At 42.7% G+C, this 13,375-nt stretch overlaps 1 protein-coding gene across 13 annotated transcripts in view; it reads left to right on the top strand.

Moving 5' to 3' along the window:
* mapk8ip3 (mitogen-activated protein kinase 8 interacting protein 3) overlaps positions 1-13,375 on the top strand; it is a 190,456-nt gene that overhangs the window by 153,152 nt on the left and 23,929 nt on the right. For all 13 annotated transcript variants that reach the window (XM_059654163.1, XM_059654155.1, XM_059654159.1 and 10 more), the window contains 4 exons: positions 4,981-5,164; positions 8,264-8,389; positions 9,556-9,636; positions 11,039-11,106. In XM_059654163.1, coding sequence (XP_059510146.1) covers positions 4,981-5,164; positions 8,264-8,389; positions 9,556-9,636; positions 11,039-11,106 — 459 coding nt within the window. The remainder of the gene's footprint in view (positions 1-4,980; positions 5,165-8,263; positions 8,390-9,555; positions 9,637-11,038; positions 11,107-13,375) is intronic.

Below are 13,375 nucleotides of genomic sequence, written 5' to 3'. Positions count from 1 at the left end.
TTCTACAGATTGAATGCGTTAACTTTTGTGATCAAGATACCAATCTGCTGTCCAGTCTTGCAGTACACTGTACCAGAACCTCAAAGATATGAACAGCACATTGTCTTATTCTGATATTTAATGAGTGCAATATTTTAGCAGTGTGCAAAAGATGCAGAAGTGTTCTAATTTGTTAGTCTGTACTCGGCCATGCTGTCACACTTTGCAGCAGAATCGATGGGCTGAATGGGCTTTATCTGCACTGTAGGGACTGTTTGACATTCTTTGGTTATGTTTGACACTCCTTCTGAGAAAGGCTGATTTTAAGAGCCAGTGTTCCTTAACCGTCTGGCTGCTGGCAGGTGCATATCAGGATACCAGTCAGCACATCCGTTAACACACCAGCTAACAAACTCATATTATGGGACAGGATGCTGTGGGAAGAAAGGGTTGTTTGGTGTATTACAGGTTTCCCTTGGAAAGATAGGAGTAAGGTGGAGCAGCATATTGAGTTTCCTGAGGGACACTGTTTGGAGAAATGTATTTGTACTTTGCGCATGAGCTGGCTACTCATAGTCATGTAGCTTCTATTGAGCTGTATCCATTTGGGTGCATTTTGTTGAAGTCATTTAACACACGTTACTTGATACAGTGTCAGGAATGGTATAGCTGAAGATGTGTTGAATTCACAAAACACATGTAAGAGAGTCAGTTACTGAAAGAAATAGCAAAGAATTTTTTTTTAAAAATGTGCTCTGCAGTTTCAATTACTTGGCGAGTCAGAGTGGCTATGCATTTTTTGGGTTCCAATTGCAGCGGAAATGAAAGGAGGTATGAGACACATCGGCAAATAATTGGAAGCCACAGAATTAAATAAAAAGACTGAACAAATTTAGAATAGGGAGCTTGCTATTATCAGTGTTGGGGAAAAGAGTTCCTCAAGCTCACTGAGGAATTGAAAGGTCATGCTGAAGAAATTTTGAAAATGTTAAAGGGATGCTTTGAACTTCATATTAATGTTATGTTTGAACATTATTTGCTTAATATCAGAATTCGGGGGAAGGGGAAGAGAAAGAGAACATGATTGGCTGTTGATCAGTATATGACTGTACTGATGCACCTATTTTAATTCTGACAATCTGGACAACTCAAAGATGACCTTATCAGAGATAAGATTCTCTTAGATATAAGAGATCCTGCTGTGAAAGCATGTCTACTGAGAAGAGAAAAAGCTTTCTTGAAAGTAAGTTGTCAGCATGTACAGGAACTCTGAGATTGGCAATCATTAATAGGAGTGCCTTCACTGGAGAGCAAAAGAAAAAGAAGCATGTCCAGCTTGGGGAAAGCAGGACCCCAACTATGAGAAGTTGAATCAGTTTGTGCGGAAATGTTTAGCTCATAAGAATGGTGAGGCAAGCCTGTAAAGGTGAGATATTAACTGATGATGCTAACCAATAATAATAAATTCTTATCATAAAACAGGTTGATGTGGTCAGGTCTAAAAGTGATAACTAGTTTGTGATGGTGTAATGATTTCTCAGCGTGAGCACTAGGTGAATGTGCAGTGTCAGACACTGGTGCTTAGCATGAGCTTCCTAGGCCTGTGCCAATTGGCTCAAGATGGCGGACCGAAACTGACACACACAGAAGGGACAGACTGTGTGATGAAACAATACATGTGCCAAAAGGAAATGTTGGGCCAAGAGTCCAAATTGATGGGACAAATGAAGATCTGAATTTGCGGATAGACATTAAACAATGTCCACTCCACATAGCTGAAGCCAGTCAAACCAGAATTGATATCCTCAACTGCCCCAGCATAGATTGACAGTGTGATTCAGGCCACAAAAGTTATTGACTGCTCGACAGATCCGATAACAAGTTTTCCCGGTAACTGCCCTCTTGAAGTGCATGAAATTCAGGGACCCAGTCAACATCAGAGAAGGAGGATTCCACCTGCTTTCAGATCGGACCTGAAAGACACAATAAAGGAGCTGGAAAAGAAGAGAGTTGTGAAGAAAGTGACAACTCCTTCAGGCTGGAGTAGCAGCGTTTGGGCAGGGAAACTACCCTGAAAATTAAGATGAACTCACTAAAACCTTGGGAGATCTCTCAATCTGACCACAGAAGAAATCTTTCCACAACCCGCCAAGGCAAAGGTCTTTAACTCTCTCGATGCAGAGGTTGGCACATGAAGCTGGATGAAAGTATCCATTTTCTAACATTCTGTATGTTATTTGGGAGATAGAGCATGTATATGCTGTTTGGTGTTTCCATTGCTCCAGGTGAGTATTGCAACCGACAAGAACATGATAACCAATGATCATTACAGAGTGAAAGCTGTTGTGAATGTGGACACTCAATGGAAGAAGCCAATGGAGACCACAATCACTATCAGGTGTGACTCCTAGAGAAGGAGTGAGGGAGCGAGAGAGAGAGCGCGCTAACCAGATGAAGCTGAAAAAGGCAAAGCTACAATTGAAGATGCCTGATGTTCTGTATATAGGTCATATAATGACAGGGAAAAGGCTTCACCTGGATCCTGATAAAATGAGAAAAGTAGCAGAAAAGCAGCAAACCACTGATTTGAAGGCAATGTAATAAATTGTTTGACTTGTGAACTTCCAAATTTACCTTCAAATTGTGAGCCTTTCACACAAGCTCACAGATGAGGACATGCAGTTATTTCAGGGGACAAAATACAAAGCTGCTTTCTCAGGAACCACCATTCTTTTACATTCAGTGCAGTTATCATCACTGAATCTCTGCTGTCAACATCCTGGGGTGTTTATCATTGATCTGAAACTCAACTGGACTCGCCTCATAAACAGAGTGGCTAAAAGAGCAGGAATACTGTGGTCAGTGATACACCTCCTGACTCCCTAAAGCCTGTCCACCATCTACAAGGCACAAGTCAGGAGTGTGATGGAATACCCCCCACTTGCCTTGATGAGTGCAGCCCCAGCAACACTCAAGAAGCTTGACACCATCTAGGACAAAACAGCCGCTTGATTGGCACTGCATCCACAAGCTTTCACACCCCACACCACTGACGCTCAGTAGCAGAGTGTGTACTATCTACAAGATGCACTGCAGAAATTCACCAAAGATCCTCACACAGTACCTTCCAAACTCATGACCACTTCCATCTAGAAGGACAAAGCAGCAGATATATGACAGCACCACCACCTGCAAGTTCCCCTCCCAAGCCATTCACTATCCTGACTTGGAAACATACTGCATTTCCTTCACTGCTGTTGCTGGATCAAATTCCTGGAATTTTCTCCCTAAAGGCATTGTGGGTTAACCCACAGCAGATGGACTCCAGTGTTGAAGACCGCAGCTCACCACTATCTTCTCAAGGGATGGACAAGAAATGCTGGCGCCAACGATACCTATAACTGGCAAATGAATAAATAAAAAAAAACTAACAATTAATCACAACAAAGCCAGTGTTGGAGTACTGCCCTAACAATGATGAGATTAAGAAGAGAGTTGACTGAAGTACATACAATCCTGAGGTGTCTTGACAAGGTGAAAATGGAAAAAAGTTTCCTTTTGTGGGAAAATCTAAAACTAGGTGGGAATCACTGTTTCAAAATAAGAGATCACCCATTTAAGACCGCGATAAGGAGAATATTGCTTTCCAGGAGGGCTGAGAAAGTTTGAAACCCTTCCTGAAAATGCAGTGGAAGCAGACTCCATGAATATTTCGAAGGCAAAGGTGGATGGGATTAGGGTTTTTGTTAAGTAAGGGATTAGAAAGACTCAAAATCAAAATTGCTGAAAAAGCTCAGCAGGTCTGGTAGCATCTGTGGAGGAGAAAACAGTTAACGTTTCAGTCCAGTGACCCTTCCTCAGAACTCCGGGTTCAGCAATAGAAAGCCAGTCATTGTGCAAATATTCAACACTCATAACAAAGGTCAGCCCACATGACAGCTTGGGACCTGGACTGAACAGTTGTCCCATCTGGTATATGTGGTGAATGTCAGTGCCCAGATAAATATCACAACCATAGACATCTGCATGCAACTAGAGAAGCTGATCATTCACGGCATGCAGTAAATCAGGAAGATGTGATGTTGCTGCTTGCACAGAGTGACCATCAGTCCCAAAGCTTCACCATTCCACGGTGATGCAAATGAATTAGCAACAACCATTACCACATTATCAGCATTTATTATGGGAACAGCTCCTGGAGAAGGACCAATTTAGGAATGAACTGATATCACGTGAGCAGCCAATGACTGTGTGCACATGTACTATTAGGAAACCTGCATGAATTAAAGATTAGAGAGAGTGTGTGCACTGAGACTGGCAAAAGTGGAACGGAATAGTTTTCGCAATGTTTTGTTAATTTTATTTGCTATCACATAACATCTACTCCCCTCTCCCACATCTGACCAACCCCCTACTTTCCTCTCCCCTCCTCCCCTGACCCTTACATAATGGTTCCCCGATGACTAGTGGTCGGTAATGTATGAAACTTCCATTGGCTTGGACTAGTGAGGTATCTGGAAATGGGTTAAGTAGAAGCTCACATGTTATTGAATGATCATAGATAAATGTAGAGTAGGGTTAACTAATAGGGATTAGTTAGCTCCGTTGGCAGATCAGCTGGTTTGTGATGCAAAGTGTTGCTAACAGTGTGGGTTCAGTTCCTGCACCAGCTGAGATTACAATGAAGGATTCTCCTCCTCAAGCTGTCCCCTTGCCTGAGGCATGGTACCCTTGGGTTAAACCCTTTACCACTCACCTCTCTTTAGTGCGAGAGCAGCCCTGTAATTTGCAGGGACTTTAGTGACTTTATTATCCAATATGATTGAAATCTAGTTACCATCATTTTCGCAATAACCTTGGATTGTTAAAATAGCTTTGCAATGTTATTGAATTGGAAGACAACTTAAAGGAATGTTTTCTGTATCCATCAATGCAATGCCACTTCTGAGATCTTCACGTTATAATGATGAATTTCTAGCAGTGCCTGTGCTATCCATATAGGTGATGTGGCTACTGTTAAAGGTGGAAAGGTGAACCAACCACAGTCTGCTGAAGAGGCAACTGAAGCAACAGAAGCAACAGAAAACAGTGCGGGTGCCGTGGAGTCAGCATTGACCCGGCCTAGCGCCTATACAGAGCATGTGTTCACAGACCCAGCGCAGACAGAAGATAAAACTCAGCTCAGGTAAAGGAAGTTGTCACTAATACAGCTAATGTACCACACAGTAACTAAAATAGTCATTATCCTGAAGGAGATGAGAAATGAGATGCTGAAGTGAATTTATGCAAGCCATTAAGAAATTGTTTACTGTAAAAGGGAAGCCTTGGCCTAGTGCTATTATAGCTGGACTGTTAATTCAGCGACTCGGATAACGTTCTGGGGACCCAGATGTTCTGGTGGAATTTGAATTCAGTAAATATCTGGAATTAAAAATCTAATGATAAGCATGAATTCATTGTTGATTGTCAGGTAAAATCTATCCCCTTGGGAAGGAAATCTGCCATCCTTACCTGGTCTGGCTTACATGTGACTCCAGACCCACAGCAATGTGGTTGACTCTTAACTGCCCTCCAGGCAATTAGGGATGGGCAGTAAATGCTGCCTGGTCAGCGATGCCCTCATCCTGTGAATGAATGAAGGAGAAAAAGTAAAAGCCATAGCATGCAGTGAATCACTGATAAATGGGCAACCGTTACATATCATGTAAATATAAATTCATTTGGGTGGAACTGTTGCGAAATGATAACCTTTACCATAAAATGATCGTTAGTAACTAACCCTAACCCTAACATATTGTGCTGTGGTCACTATCATTATGGTTCTCTGCCATAACCTCTACAAAAGCTGATCTTGATTAAGCTTCCTGTTATACAACTCTTTATATCTGCCGTTTTAAACTGTTGCCCAATTGTACAATTACCCCTCTTCGTTTTTCCAAAGGTTTATTGCCAATTATTTTCTTGACAACGAAGGCAACGTTACCACAAAGGAGTTTCAACAGATGAGATGTGAAAGAACTGTGTAAAGATGCTGTAAACCGGGAACAAAAACAGAATTTGCTGAAAAAGCTCAGGTCTGGCAGCGTCTAAGAAGTGAAATGAGTTTGTTTCGGGTCCGGTGACCCTTCCTTGGAACCCGACCTGATTACGGATGCTGCCAGGTCTGCGGAGCTTTCCCAGCAACTTCTGGCTTGTTCAACAGATAAGGCTTTGACTGGATGTGGGCTGATGATGGTCCTAGGTGCTGGAGAAAGCAGCAACGTCAGGCCCTGTCCCGGGACACAAGGGGTTCACAGTCTGAGAATGTGATAGGCCCTTTAGGACCGAGCTGAGTAGTAATGCCTTCACCCAGGGCCTGACCAATTCACTGCCACTGAAAGTGATTGAGGCCCAAACATTGAATACTTTCAAGATGGAGTTAGATATTGTTCGTTAGCTAAGGGGACTAAAGGGTGTGGGGAGAAAGCAGGAACAGGGGACTGAGTATGGGTGATCAGCTGTGATCCATGTTGAATGGCAGAGAATGGCCTACTCCTGTTTCTATTTTCTATAGTTCAAAGTCACCGATCAGCTTGAACCTGTTGAACTTCTGTATTGATTCAGAGCATAATATCAAGATTATTCAAGCCATCAATAAATCATCAGACTCCTCTTTTTAGGTTCAAGACAGAACCTGAAACTTAAATCTATTTAAAAGATTCAATATTTTGGCTAGTTTCTGTGGTTGAGTCAGAGTGAATGTTCTGAGTCTGTGTTGCTGTTCTCCTGTTAAAGTTGCTGGCTGGGACAGAGAACTCCATAATCCAGGGAGACATTATCACTCCTGAACTGCAGGAAGCAAGCAACGTTGTGACCATAAGTAGAATGAACGGCAGCCTCCATTATGATATGCTCAAGCTCAGTTTTAAGGACATTATAAGGAATCAAATTAGGAGCAGGATTAGGCCATTTGGCCCAACAAGCCTACCCTATTATTTGGTAAGATTATGGCTGATCTGGTTGTGACTTCAAGTCCACATTCCTGTTTATCCCTGATAACTTTGATTCTGTCCGTTAATAAAAATATTCAATGACCCTTCCTCCTCTGGAAGAGCGTTCTAAAGACTTATGACCCTCGGAGAGAGAGAGAAAGTCCTTCCTAATCCCAGGTTTAAATGGAAGGCCTCTCATTTTTAAACTGCATTCCCTAGTTCTAGGAGATGGTGGCATTGTGGTAATGTCTCTGCACTAGTAATCCCAAGGCTGGGGCTAATGCTCAGGAGATGTGAGTTTGAACACAGCGTCTAATCTGTTCTGAGAGATGGTTCAACACCAGATCTGTTCAAAGTCTATTGAATAGAAAACAGTCTCATTTAGTGAAAGCCTTACCTATTTTGCCTTTGCATGAATTCCCAGTCTGATCATCTACTAAACAGAAGATACAGATGGAAACTTGACATTTCTGCATTTGTTTTTCTGTCTGCCATTTGCTGCTTAATTGTTCATCTCTATGGCCACCACAGATCAGATAAGTAAACTAATCATCTATCTTCACCTGGTGAGCCTTGAAGGTGGCACAGTGACTTAGTGGTTAGCAGTGTCACAGAACTGTCACAGTGCCAGGGACCCAGGTTCGATTCCAGCCTTTGGAGAATGTGTAAAAACTCCATACAGACAGACATTCTCCCCAAGTATGTGAGAGTTTCCTCTGGGTGCTCTGGTTTCCTCCTGTAGTCCAAGGGTGTGCAGGTTAGGTGCATTGGCTGTGGGAAATGAGGGGTTACAGGGATAGGGTAGGGTAGGGGATGGGTCTGGGTGGGATGCTGTTCAGGGGCTCAGTGCAGACTTGATGAGCCAAATGGCCTTTTTCTGCTCTGCAGGGATTCTATAAACCTCATGCATCTATATTTATCAGCTAAAGCTTTGTATTTACAGAGGGGTTGTCTGATTCAGAGGTGGCCACGTGATATTCCACAGTGTATCACTTGAGTATCATGTTGAAATGTTTACGTGGTAAGAGAGCACCACCTTCAATGCAGGCTGTAGGACAGACAGCAGCTACTGTCTTAGCAACCAGAGCAGGTTACTCACTAATTTAAACCATTTCAATTGAGCATGTCTAAATCAGGAACATTTTTTTCCAAAAGGCAGACCTCTTTATTTTTTTTTAAAAGAAAAAGCTATTTGTAGAAGACCAGAAAAAGGCAAATGCTTTACATGGATGAAATTTAAACTGCTCCTGTATATTTGTGCCTCTGTTTACATATTACCTAAACAAATGCTAACAGCTCCCTTTTCCTTTTAGGGAAAATGGTCAACCCAAGGAGGAACCAAATGCTGGTCAGTCAGTACAGGAAGCAAATAATTGCAGCCCCAATGGATCGATTACAAGTGCTGCCCCAACCATGTGGTTAGGGGCACAAAATGGCTGGTAAGTTAGGACTGTGTAGTTAGGATTTCAGCAAGAGTTCTGGTTCCCTGTTCCGTTGGGGAGGAATTACAGGGCGAGGAAAGACTTCAGTCACTTGGACAATCATACCTTGCGGATGGTCACCGAAGTACGAGGGAATACTGCAACCATTGTTTCAGGAGCTGGGAAGGTGTGACCTTCCTCCCTTTCCCTGCCCTCACTCGCCTTTGTCCTGAGATGCCATGTTGATCTTGGAGCTGGGCCTCAGAGCAATACCAGTAGCAGCCACTGCTCTTGGTGGCGCTGTTGGGCTCCAGAAGCTACCGGCTGGGATTTCCACCCTCCACGTTTACCAAGCAGCCTCCTTAATATGATGTAGGTTGGAAAAGGAAGAACTTCCATTGATATACCACCTTTCAGGACATTCCATAGAGCTTTACAGCCAATTGCATATTCTTAAACTGCTGCAGTAGTGACTACATCTTAACTAAAGTAAGCCCCACCTCACAGCATTGAGAGAATGACCAGATATTCTCATTGTGGCATCATTGAGGGATAAATTTTGGACAGGACACCCAAGAGGATCTCCCCACTCTCCTGTGGGATTGTCCGTCTGAGAGGTCAGATAGGCCCTTCCATTTGCATCTCAGCTGAAAGCCAGCCCTCCTGACAGCACAGCACTCCCTTTTACACAACCAAGAATTGTTGGCCGAGACAATCTACTTGAGTTTCTGGAGTGAGACTCAAATTCACAACTTTTGACTCGGGACTGCCCAGCCATTGTTTTATTGTTTCTGTGAATAAATTGTAGCGTATCGCTCAGATTAGTTTTCTCATCTTTTGCGCAAACTTTTTTTTTGTGTGAGAGACGTAACTGTTACAATCTGATCAAAACTGAGCCTAGATCCCAGAGTTGGTAGGATTCCCACACTTTGAGATCCAGTTAATTTTAAAATCTACATCATACCCTGCGTAATCTGGTCTTTAATGTATCTTTAACTTGACTTCTGGATGAAATGAAGATGACTTGCTCTGGCACGATCTTAGGTTGCTGCTAAATTATGGAACACACCTCCACGTCGTTTATCTAACTGCGATTAGCCTGATCAGTTACTCTGTTTTCAATCGGATTGTTTTTGTGAATGTTTATTTAAGAGATCTTACCCATATGTTGTCTCCCTTGCTAGCCTTTATGTTCACTCTGCTGTATCCAATTGGAAGAAGTGCCTGCACACCATCAAACTGAAGGATGCTGTCCTCAGTATTGTGTAAGTTTTTTTGTAATGAGCTGCTTGATCAAATCATCTAATCTGCAGTGATTAGTTTCTTCTTCTCTGACACTGGAAACAGACTGCCAGTCGTTGCCATGACTAGAGATTATTGTCTGATCGAATGGAAGACTTTGAGGTGATTTAGTGCCAGTGTGGGTGGTGTCCCTATCTCTGGGCTATAGGCTGTTAGTTTGAGTCCAGGCTACAGGAAATATATTTGTAACCTGGCTGAACAGGTTGATGTCAGCCTTTGAGATCTTTCCAATCCAATGATAATGGCTTGGCCATTTAGGACTGAGATGAGGAGATGCTTCTTCACTCAGAGCGAAGAGCCAGTGGAATTTTCCAGCACAGAAAGTGGTTGAAGCCAAAACATCCTTTTAAAGAAGGAGCGACATCTTGGGGTTAAAGGGGAGAAAGCAGGAACAGGGGACTTAGCTGGATGATCAGTCATGATCACATTCAATGGCAGAGCAGGCTCAAGGGGCTGAATGGCCTACTGTTGCTCATATTTTCTGTGTTTCTGTTTTCATTGCACCTGATGGCAGGAAGTGTGTTTCTTGGTCAGCTATCCCACACGAGATAATGGCAAACTGCTGCATACTTGGCTCACAAGCATGGACCAATCCATGGAAGTCCATACCCCAACTCTTGGAAATGAGGATGGGAGGTGGAAGGTAGAAGGTCGTTGGGTGGTAATCTCTTTTGTTCATCTTTAGGTCATGAAATTCATGTACAGGACTAAGGAAGAGAAGTGGTTCAATGGGGAACAGGTAGACCTTTGACTTGTCTCTCTTCACCATTGCATTGTATTCACTAAAGGGAAAGACTTTATTTAAGAATGTCACTGAGTCAAGATGCTTCTGTATTGGAGTGATGCACTATTTGTAGGTGTGTAGTTCTTCTAGTGTTATCAGTCGAGGTTAAACTGACCTTTTTAGTCCTACCGAAATCTGGAAAGAATCCAGATGTTCTTGTACTTAACTGTATACTTCAGAATCTCCAACATTTCAGCGAATATGTCCTATCGCTTTACTAACCTCCACCTCCCTCTGACAGGGGATATACTGCATTGCCTGAATTAAATAAAGAGCATCAGGGAGCAATAAAAACCTTCCTGCTGTAGAATCCAGTGATATTTCCAGGTCTGAGTCCTCACCCACTGAAAATAGATGGCATTTCTTTCTAAAGTGAACAATTATTTCAAGTTTAGAGCCTTGGCTGCTATTGTCAGGTCACTATCCTCTCACTAGAGCATGAGGCCACTCATGAATTTTAACCAGGTTATTGTAGCTGACTCCTGGGAGTGGAGATGGGATGATGCTTGTGTAATTATTCTTGGATTACTTTGCTGCAGGTTCTCATTTGAGTAAAATTAATGATCCATTCATGTTCGCAGGCATGTGAAAGGGCGTGTTTTGGTGGCACTAAATGATGGAACATTGGCTATATTCCACCGAGCTGAAGGTTAGTACACCTTTTAAAATCAAGTTGCTGGACAGATAGTTGTAAAATTCTTATTCCTGTTCTACTTTTATCTAATAACACACTGGTACTTGGCCTGCAACTTCTCTGTGGATCATTTAGAAGGAAAGGCATTGTATGATGAAATTCCTGTACTTGGTATTTGTTGTTCTGCTCAAGTTATGTGAACAGTGAATGCAGGAATTGCATCTCACCATGCTCTTGATGTGCATAGCATAACCTGTACTGTGTAAGGGGAAAGTTTCCATCTTCAGTGCTCCCAGAAGTAACAATGTACAGAGATAACTCATCGACCCTTCCTGTCGATGTTCGGCCGGTAAGTATGCAGTTGTGCTCCCTCTAAGAATGGATGAGTACAAGGCAGTGACTCTCACATCTCCTCATTTAATATGATATTTGACTCTTTAATCCTGTCATTGTGGATAAAGGACTAAAAATGAGTGAATTCATGTGAAACAGAATCAGTTTAACTTGTGCAACAACTAGCCAACAAGACTCAAACAGCTGTCTGATGAAAGAGAATTTCTCATGCAGTGTTCAAAAATGCGACTGGCGTTTTAAAAAAAATTACAACATTACAAACTAATTTGCTCCCAGTCATTGTTCCAGAGGTATTTATAGAATTGTAGAATCCCTGCAGTGTGGAAGCAGGCCATTTGGCCCAACAAGTCCACACCAACCCTCTGAAGAGTATCCCACCCAGACTCAGACTCCCACTCCCTCCCAGAATGTGCGAACTCCACAGAAAGTTGCCTAAAGCTGGAATCGAGCCCGAGTTCCTGGTGCGGAGAGGCAGCATTGCTAACCACTGAGCCGCCATGCCGCATGTGTGGAGAAATGATTGGGCTGGGCAGACATTGCAAGGAAAGGAAAATGCTGCTATTATACTTCAGGCAAGGTTTTTTTTTAAAATACAGAAAAAAGTACTGAATTTCACAATCGTTATGTTATGATAGCAATTTACTTGCCATTTTGCTGGCTAACATATTACTTCAGCAACTAAAGGGTATGTCAGGTTCGAGTGGAGTTGATGAGGACCTATGATGACAAGCATGATCTGATGAAAGCATAGGTTAAACCAATGGCTGAACTAAAGTGAAGGATTCTTTATTTATTTTTTTGGGCACAGTATGACTCCTTATATCCTACTGGGCAAGTTGTCACATGGCCAAACTAATGCTATCCCTTGACGGATTTCTCAGCCCCTCTGCTTCTGAATGATCAGCCTGCCTATGCAGCATCTAGTATTGGAAGAGTAGGAAGCTCCTGCAGTTAAATATTAGGGAGCCAGGAGCTGTTATTTTGAATCCCTGTTCCACACTCCATTCCTTAGCCACTGATTCAGTCCTTCTCCTGGAAAAGGGATTGAGATTTTGTTCACAACATTATGCATTTGATCCCAAAGTTACCTTCCGATAGTGTCTTTACTATGACTGTCTGTTTCTACCTCCGTAACAGTTCCTGTCTGCTCTGATAAAGAGTCATCTAGACTCAAAACATTAGCTTGTTCTCTCCCTATGGATGCTGTATGACCTGTTGTGATCGCCAGTGTTTTGTTGTTTTCAGCCCATCTACTCCCCTGCCTTTTTCCTCCTCTATAACGGGCCCCACCAGCTCCCCTGTCTGAGTTCCTATAAATCCCTCGTTTTTGCCTTTGTTACCTCTAGATTCAACTATCCTGGTCCCCTGCAAATTTAAGATCATTCAAAGCTCTACCTATTGTCTTAACTCAGTAAATTCCATTCCCCTATTGCCTCTATGCTGTCTGCCCTATGTTAGCTTTAGAGTTAAAAACAACTTTAAATTAAAGTTTTCAGCTTTTGATTTTAAGACCCATCATCATTTCCCTCTTCCCTGTATCAATAATCGCCCTACAGCACAACCCTCCAACGTATCTGGGAAGCTCAGAGGAATCTTGAGGTGGTTATCCAGGACAAAGTTAATAGACTTGTTAAGAAGGCATAATGGATGCTTACCTTTAACAGTCATGACGTAGATTGTAAGAGCAGGGTGGTTATGTTGGAGTGGTACAGGCCCTTGGTTAGGTCACAGCTAGAGTACTGTGTGCAGGTCTGGTCACTGTACTACAGGAAGGATGTGATTGTACTGGAGGGGGCGGAGAGGAGATTCACCAGGATGTTGTCTGGGATGGAGCATTTCAGTGATGCAAAGGGGCTGGATAAGGTCGGGTTGTTATCTTTTAGGAGCAGAGAACTTTGAATGGGGGATGCTGACACATGATAGAGGTGTG

This window comes from Stegostoma tigrinum, chromosome 23 (assembly GCF_030684315.1).
Source record: "Stegostoma tigrinum isolate sSteTig4 chromosome 23, sSteTig4.hap1, whole genome shotgun sequence".
In the NCBI taxonomy this organism is placed as follows: Eukaryota; Metazoa; Chordata; class Chondrichthyes; order Orectolobiformes; family Stegostomatidae; genus Stegostoma; species Stegostoma tigrinum.
This window is presented reverse-complemented; position numbering and strand designations above follow the sequence as displayed.